Raw genomic sequence first — 9011 nt, forward strand, 5'->3', positions numbered from 1 at the left:
ACACCTACACACACCTACACACACACCTACACACACACATTCTGACACAAGCATCCTGCTCCCAGATGAGGTTTGTCTCTGCTGCTGCAGCCAAAGCCAGACGAGAGGGAGAGGTGGAGCTTTCTGATGCTGCAATTAGGACCACGCAGTCTGGGCGAGCAAACAAGAATGAATATTTCAGTCCGGAGATCTCCATGGGCACCTATGGTGGGGGCCTGGCACACCTACAGACACCCACGCACACATAGATAGATGGAGAGTTACCCATGCTTTCCTCACGGCTGCCAGAACTATTCACCTCCCAATCACAGATGCCACAATTATCACATCAGTATCACTGCGTAAACGATGCCAACTGTTATGCTCACTGAACTATTGAATAGCTTTACAATATCAGTGTTTAGGAGCAGTCGTGGTGGTTCTCCTTTGTGAGAGGAGGTGCAATGAGCGTTCAAGTTTGGCCACATGCCAGGGAACAACACAATTGGTGGAGCAGAGGTCACATCTCATAAGCAACCTAATTTTTTTTCTCCTCTCTCTCTAGAAGGACAGAAATCAGGCCTATACTCCCCTCACCCACTCACCTCTTCAGGACCCTTTAAGCCGTGCTTCACTTCAGAGGCTCCAGCGTGCACGTCCCCTCCACTGCACACACCCACACACAGGACCCGAACAGTGGGAGCACTCCCTCTGGTGTGGGTTCATTGTCGATGCTCCGCGCGGCCCTCCTCCTGCCCCGCCATCCTCGGCCCCATCTCCACTTGATTTATCGCTCTAAAATACCACTGCACTAATTAGTCAAGTAATTAATTAATAGGCATTTGCATTTGTGCATATGCAATTAGGGGGCTGGAGAGAGGAGAGTGCAGATGGGGTCCGGGAGTCTGGTGGGGGTGGGTGGGACTGTGAGTGTGTGTGTGTGTGTGTGTGTGTGAGTGAGTGAGTGTGCTGTATTTCATATTTGTGCCAGCAGAAGTTTGCACTTCTTCCAGAAAGACAAGTGAAGTGCAGGTCATCACCTCACATGTCTGACAGGGATAAAGGGAGGAAAGGGGAGGAGGGGGGAGATGATAAAGGTATATGGAGGTGTGGCTTGATGACTTTGAAAAGCTATTTGACCACAGAGGAAAAAAGAGTGATGGGGATTTTCATATCTTAAAGAGGAAGGGACTCAATTCTCCATTCTGATTTCGAGCACGCAGCCTAAATGAAACAGCACAGCAGGTGGCCCTTGGTTAAGATTAATCCGCATACAAACAAGATGCAAAGTCATTTTAAAACATCATAATTCCAAACAAGCTCTCCTCTGGCGTCTCAATATCAAATCAAAGCCTTCCTGATTGGAGTCGCCTTGAGCTCAGTGCTGGCTAAAGCCACACTGTTGACATTCAGCATTTATTTTGGCAAGGTGACCCGAAGGTTGTTTGGGACTTGTTGAGAAGCATCAACCCCCCCATGACTGCCGTCCTCGCATATCCCCCAATTGCCGTTGCAGCTGAGTTAGGAGAGGGCACTGATTTGGCTGCGTGGCAGTGAAGCCCCTCTACTGTCCCTCCACACACACAAACACACACACACAGACACAATCACCCCACCACGGTTTGGGGTTGTGCCAGGTTACCCTCCCCTCATCCCATAAGGGATGAGACACATTAGTGAATGTGCAGCATCACCGCTCCCTAGCCACAGCTGCCACACAACTGGTGACCCCAGGGATGACCCCCGCAGGCCCCAAAACGCCCCCTCGGTTGCGGCTGCGGAGGAGACGTAGGGGTGATCCAGGCCCAAGGACATGATGAGCTTCTATCAGCTATTTCTCAGCCTCCAGGTCCCTGTTCCCCACAGCCTGGCGGGTGTCTTTGTGCCAAGTTGGACTTGGTGGTCATTGAGCTAATTTCTCCCACATTAACTCCACTAATGTCGGCTAAATAGAGAAATTTCTAAGCTGGGGTGGACACAATGCAGGACGTAGATTACTGTGGGGGACGAGGACGCTGGTGGCAAGGAATTCTTGCATTAAGCCACTGATGTTTTGGGCACCTCTGCCAGCTCCTACCAGCACCAGCGTCCCTGTCATCTACAGCTACTTCCCCCCCTTCCTCATTTTTCATACATCCCTAGTGGGCCTGCACACCTGGGTCTCACTTTCTCTCTCTCCCCCTTCATTCCAGTCAATCTCTGTGTCTCTTTCCCACTCTCTCTCTCTCTCTAATGGTGGCCTCCTGCAGGCACCCCTCACTCAGCACTGCAGGCTGTGATCACCAGTACTATCAGTACTATCACATTCGGACACGGCTCCATTTGTTTGCCACGCTTAAACACACATGCACGCAAACACACACACACACCATGCATGCAGCAGAGCATATGTAATATTATATGTTTCCTGTCTTTGGCTAAGGGGTCATCTGCACCCGCTGCTGTGCCCACAACAAATCACAATTGGTTTTGGTTGTCTTTCCACTGAATACATCGAAGCATAATCTGATTAGGTAAATAAATAAACAATATGCCTTCTGTTCCACGGCCTTAATGCACTTATAATGCATCCCCATCCCCCCTCGCCCCCCACGCTGCCTCTGAACCAGGGCTGTGGCGGAGGCTGAGCCTTGCAACCCACCTTTCATTTGCAGAAGAGTGAATTGATGTAATGTTATAATTGACTTCATCTAGTGTGATCGCATGATCCTCTTATGGCTGATAACTTGTGCAGGAGAAAAGAGCCTTTGACAGGAGATAATTCATTGATTAGTTTTTGTGGATGTGGTTTTATAGCAGCTCTTGTTGGGGCTGGAGGTCACAGTTTATCTACTGTGTTTTTATAGCTTATATAGGCACTCCATGCATGACCCTGAGGTGTGCAGCACTCATATGGGGATTTATAGAGAGTCTATAAGATGTGCATCGACCTGATCACACTCAGACGTATATTTAACTCCTATTATGTGCTCTACATCGCATTGCGTGGTGAGTTCTGGCAGGTGAATGGGGTGAAAATTCACAGGTTTGACTGAAACAAATTGCCTACATCCACGGAAGCAGCAGCACGGGTCAGCAATGATGAGTTTTGTTGTTCCACCATTTTATTTTCTCCCCCTCTCTCTCTCTTCTGTTTTTCCTCCTTTTTTCTGGCTGTGTGAGCGCTAGCGCGGTGACAGATGGCGGAGCCCTCCTCCTCCTCCTCCTCCTCCTCCTCCACCTCCACCACCACCACCACCTCCTCACTCTCTCTCCCTTCTCTCTCTCTCTCTCTCTCTCTCTCTCTCTCTCTCTCTCTCCCTATCTCTATCTCTCTCTCTCTCTCACTCCCTGTGTCTCTCTATCCCCCGGGAGGGCAAATGCGGGCGCATGTCAATCACCGGGCTCTCATGTGATGGCTCTTGCCGGTGACGTGCCAGCCATATGGGCGCTGGCATCGCAGCCTTAGCTGGTATGTAACCCCCGTCCCCGGTAGCTCACAGTTGCCACACACACCCTCACACACAGTCATACACACATACATGCATGCATACTCACACATATACTACACGCAGACGCGCCAGGACGCACACGAGCTCGGGTGATTGGAGTGCGCGCACTGGGGCAGAGAGAGAGGCACCATCACCAGCGTCGTCGGAAGAAAGGCGCACCTACACACACTGACAGTGAGCGTTGCTTCGCTCGTGCGGTCCCTGAAGATGGTCTGAAACTCAAGCGCGTGTTTTTTTATTATTATTATTATTTATCCTCCAGTCCCCTGTGAAGAGCTCGAGACCAGGTAAGTTGGAACACAAACAACACTTAGATAATATTAAAATTAGAACAGTAAATAAACGTGGTTGCAGAAGTGCACGGTGGTCCAAAATGGAGGAGAAATTTAATCTAATAATGAGATGTGTAATTATTCAACGTTGTGTTTCACATCCAAATAGTTCAAGTATACTTTTACTGGATCGCACTGGTGGATTAAATCACCTTTAGCGCGTAGAATCTGCAGGGTAAAGGGCTAATCAATTGGCATGGATCCATATGTATATCGATTCTATATATATTCACCTTATGTCAGTGACTTTGCTCTGTTATCATCGACTCTTTGCGGGGTCTATTTAGGTGATGGCACGTTTTTCTGACCATAAAACTGGATCCACACACACATGCATGTCCATTTTTGTCAGTTTATTGGATCTCCGTATGGGCGCGCTTCAGGTTCTCTCACTCTCTCCCTCACCCTCTCTCTCTCTCTCTCACCCAATCTCTCCCTCTCCGCGTGTCCTTCAACTTTTGACATCCAAATCTACCTGGATTATAAAAAGATAAGATCAAATCCAGCGCTCGAGTCCTTCTCACTCCTCCGGGATCATTTACAGGGAGCAAGTCCTGAAGATTGTGGAGTCGCCACCGCAGGCTGCGAATATAGATCTTACCGGACACTGATTTGATTTCACACATTCCTGCGTTTGGACCTAGTATAACAAAACAAAACAAAAAAAGAGGATGCAAGATAAGAGTCCCCGTGGAGGATCTTCACACCAGCTCCGCACCGAAGGACGTCCTCGCTCCTAACGGGAGATTTATTGACGGTTCTGCCGATGATTTGCATGTTCAACCTCGGAGCAAAATGAAAGGGTGGGACAGCGCCATTGACTGTGACAGGCGGCGCGCAGCGTGATTTATCTCTGTTTGTGCAGTTTTATCTCCCAGCCATCCTTCTCGTCATAACATTGTTTTTATTAAATAAAACCACACTCGTTGTTGTTGTTGCACTAAACGCGCGGAGCTGCTGCGCGCTTTGGATTTCTGTGCGTAAACGAGTTGTGTTTTTATATTTAACGAGGGCTAAAGGGGTACAAGCGATTTCCATCTGCAAAGGGTTAAGGGAAAAAAGTGCTTTGAAATCATGCACTCGTGCATACTGAATTATGTGTGAAATCTATTTCGTGTAAGCTGCACGCTCTGTTAATTAAACGTTGTTGTGTTTTTTTTCTCCTCTCTCTCACTCTCCTAATTGAGCAAACCTCCTGAGCCTGAGATTTAAAAACTAGATTTTGCCCCTGGCACACCCCCCGAGATAATTAACCAACCATCACAGCCTACTTACCTTAGCATGGGCTGCAGGTCTGTATCTGCTGCTGCACTATAATAATGGATGGGAAGTGGAAGGTGTTAAGGAGGAAGTCAATGGAGGCTTATTGAAGCTGTCAGAGATCAACTCGTCGGTTTTTGTGGCGCTACATTTACTAATCGAGCGGTGGGCTGATCGATTTAGTTTATTCATTTTCAGATGTATTAAAAACCATGTTTGCATATAAATTAAATTAACTGTTGGCAGTTAATGGGCGAATAACGGTTTCATTGTGGTTCGTTACAGCTGAGCCAATAGTGATTTTCTTCCCCAAAATAATTATTAGTAAATAAAAGTATTATTATTATTTGTATTACAATAATTATTATTAATGGTGTATATGACAATTATAATAATTGGTCATTAAGAATTGTACGCCATCTTTCCTCTCAGCAGTGTCACTTACAGGCCATAATATTACAATTGCCCTCAAAGCTCTTTTACAGGTTGAGTCAGGATGTGTCTCTAAGCCTTATTTTAATAATCCACCCTGACTTTAAACGGAGCTCGACACGGCCTATCAATTAAATACAGTCCTCCGAGGAGAGGTGCACGGGTGTGGATGAATAGTGCTGGAATGCAGCCAGGAGTGTATATATATGGGCGTCAGGAGGAGTGAAAGTGGGGGCCCCCATGGGACCTGTAATGTGGCCCCTGCCGCTGGGACCCGCTGCGAGAGGACGCGACAGGGCACACGGATGACAGCAGGGATTTAAATGGGGATGCGTCTGGCTGTAACCCAGCGTAAAGCTTTAGGGGATGATTTTTTTTTTGGTCTGTCTTTTTAATTTTTCGTAAGTTTTCACCTTTTTTTGTACTTGAGGTACAAATAAATCAAAGAAGCTGTAATTTAAGAAAAACAGGAGCAAACGTCACCATGTTAATAACGAGATTTATTGACCTTTTATGGTAAAGTTAATACTTCCTCAGTGGAGCTTTATGGTTTGTTCTACAGGGACAATATTCGGGTCTTTATGGTGACCTGCGCAATAGTGAGTTTAACCTCAAACGACAGTGTTTTTTCTGCTATGGAGTCGTGATTTTTTTGTTAATTTCATTATAAATACACATATATAGTGTCCATGTCCGGAGTTTATCGGGCCTCATTTGTTTAAATGTATTTTCCTTCCTTGCAGAGCCACAATGTTGACGAGGCTTTTCAGTGACCCATCGCTGCTTCCCGACGTGCAGAAATACTCCGGCTGGGCGGACGACAGCGACGGAGAGGATCCCAAGCTCAAGGATGATGATCAGGACACTCACGAAGACATGGACGCCTCCGACCTAAGAGGAGGCAGCCTGACTCAATCCGAGCACGCTGGGGAAGACGACGAGGACGACGAATTAGAGGAATTAGAGGAGGAGGACGACGGAGAGGACACAGAGGGGGACAGACCCAAGAAGAGGGGCCCCAAGAAGCGCAAAATGACCAAGGCCCGGATCGAGCGCTCCAAAATGCGGCGGGTAAAGGCAAACGCGCGGGAGAGGACCCGCATGCACGACCTGAACTCTGCGCTCGACAATCTGCGTAAAGTTGTGCCCTGCTACTCCAAAACGCAAAAACTGTCCAAAATCGAGACGCTGCGGTTGGCTAAGAACTATATCTGGGCCCTGTCGGAGATATTGCGCGCCGGGAAAAGGCCCGACCTTGTGTCCTACGTCCAGACGCTGTGCAAGGGACTCTCCCAGCCCACTACCAACCTAGTGGCGGGGTGCCTGCAGCTGAACTCCCGCAACTTCCTGACCGAGCAGCAGTGTCAGGACGGGAGCAGGTACGCATCCGGCTCCTTCTCCATGCATTCCTACCCTTACCAGTGCGCGCGTCTGTCCAGCCCCCACTGCCAGTCGGGCTCAAACTCGCACCCGCTCAGGACGCACGGCTACGTCTCCACATACGATTCTGTGTACGGCGGGAGCGGATCCCCGGAGTATAACAGCCCCGAGTATGAGGCGCCCCTCAGCCCGCCCCTGTGCATCAATGGCAACTTTTCCCTCAAGCACCAAGGCCCCGCGTCCCCCGACAACGAGAAGGGGTACCACTACTCTATGCATTACTCCGGCCTGCCGGGCTCCAGACCCAGCGGGGCCCACAACCTGGTGTTTGGCTCCTCGGGGGCCCGGAGTGGCATTCACTCTGAAAACGTCCTGCCTTACCACGACATGCACTTACACCACGAACGGGCCCCCGTGTACGATGAACTGAACGCGTTTTTTCACAATTAAAAACGAGAAGCCTATTGAGCGTAAACGTTGCAATCAACAATCTATCCACGGCACAGTTTTTGACAAGCGTACCCACCAGGTCATAGAGATTCTGGAGAGATGTTTCACTCGTTATCATTGGTGTTCTCCTTTAATTGATTCAATATTGAACCATTGGTTTGCTATAGTCAGGGATGTAGTGGAGGACAATCCACCTGACCCAGTCTCATTCTGCGCAATAGAATTTATCCAGCTTTGAAAAGGCTGACATAGATATCCAAGAGGAAATTTGATTAACAAATCACAGGACCCCTGAGTGAGGGAAATTCAAATCATCAATGTTTTTTTTAATGTGAATTGTGTTTGTATCGATGGTTGTTTGCGTTTTTGATGACTGGCAGTCAAAGTTTAGCCACTTATTTATTGACCACGACATCACTGGCTGCAGCTGCACCCTGACACTGGCGGCGATTTCCTAAGAAATTAGAAATAAATCAATGAACGAGCTAATGCGAATCACATTTACTCGTCTGTACATGTGATATTTTGAATGGAGGGTGTTTTTAGTTGAAATTGTGAAATGTAAAGAAGTTGCAGTGGGAAATGCTGCATCCAGATAAATGTGCTATAGTTGGGTAGTTTTTAGAAGAATCTGTTCTCCAGCAAATCAATCCAATTGTTTTACATCTATGCAAAACCCAACGAGACCAGAGAGCGAGGCAGCAAGGCCCAGGAAGACACTGGATGTGTTTCATCAGCACTGCTGTTGCACGCACGGGTGCGCGCACGTACACACGTACACACACACACATACACACACAAACGTACACACACACACGCTTGCACAATTGAATTAACACCCAACGAATCTGGCTGGGTTCGCCAAAATGTTTAAACTTCTAAAAACAAATCATCCACATACAATGAAATCAAACATTTTTTTTCATTTTCGTTTTTTACTCTTATTTATTCGTGTTCTGCTACTTGAGCCATTGCACTGTATTTTCATTTAAAATTTCGATTCAATATTTAACATTTTATTTGAATTTTATCTACTGTTGAATAAGTTATTATTATTATCATTATTATTATTATTGCACGTATTTATTGTGTTGTTTTTGTAATTAATGTTAATAGTCGATGAAAACGAAAGAATCCAATGTGTGGCTGATCTTTTTTTTTCATACAATTCAAGTCTTTCAACTTTGTATTCAACCATGTGTGGTAAAATAAAAATGACAATAAATGAGACCGTGAAACTTGATTTTTCTTACAGTAATCTAACACACTTGGCATTCTCTTACCATTTACAAATACCGATTGGAAATTTACAACACTTCTTTATATCGAATTTTCTGCGAATATTCCAGTCACGTGTCTTTGTGGGACATTACAATTATTAAACACTATACAGTTTAAATCTTTTTGCAGACAATAACCCTGCTCCCTTGTTATTATTGGATGATACAAGGCTAACCGGGCCTGGTGCCACAACCTGCAGGAGTTCCTCACAGAGCCTCGGGGCCTTTATCTTATAAACTGGGGCAGGAGGGAGAGGGCAGTGCTGCCATTCTTCCCCATGAAGTAAAATGGTGCCAATGCGTATTTCTTATTAGCTCGACAGACACCTCAGACTTAAAAAAACAGTGTTTAAAAATGCATGGAAAGATTTTCAATGCAGGTTTTAAAGGGGGAAAAACAGATTTGG

At 46.7% G+C, this 9011-nt stretch overlaps 1 protein-coding gene across 4 annotated transcripts; it reads left to right on the forward strand.

The window, feature by feature from the left end:
- The first annotated feature begins 3415 nt into the window (after nucleotides 1-3415).
- LOC109643981 (neurogenic differentiation factor 2) lies at nucleotides 3416-8565 on the forward strand. Of its 4 annotated transcripts, none has more exons than XM_020109246.2 (2): nucleotides 3416-3757; nucleotides 6238-8565. In XM_020109246.2, exon 2 carries the CDS (start codon nucleotides 6245-6247, stop codon nucleotides 7322-7324), a length of 1080 nt encoding a protein of 359 aa, XP_019964805.1. In that variant the 5' UTR covers nucleotides 3416-3757; nucleotides 6238-6244; the 3' UTR covers nucleotides 7325-8565. The 4 variants fall into 4 exon arrangements, with proteins under 4 accessions (XP_019964805.1, XP_069381352.1, XP_069381353.1 ...); XM_069525251.1 differs by lacking the exon at nucleotides 3416-3757 and adding an exon at nucleotides 3800-4605; XM_069525252.1 differs by lacking the exon at nucleotides 3416-3757 and adding an exon at nucleotides 4640-5227.
- The last annotated feature ends 446 nt before the right edge of the window (nucleotides 8566-9011 follow it).

The sequence above is a fragment of the Paralichthys olivaceus genome, chromosome 5, assembly GCF_024713975.1.
Source record: "Paralichthys olivaceus isolate ysfri-2021 chromosome 5, ASM2471397v2, whole genome shotgun sequence".
Classification (NCBI taxonomy): Eukaryota; Metazoa; Chordata; class Actinopteri; order Pleuronectiformes; family Paralichthyidae; genus Paralichthys; species Paralichthys olivaceus.

Coding starts and splice junctions, on each gene's coding strand:
- LOC109643981 (XM_069525250.1), top strand. CDS start 5,861: ATGATTTTTTTTTTGGTCTGTCTTTTTAATTTTTC. Junction 5,896..6,237: donor GTCTGTCTTTTTAATTTTTC/GTAAGTTTTCAC, acceptor CCTTCCTTGCAG/AGCCACAATGTTGACGAGGC.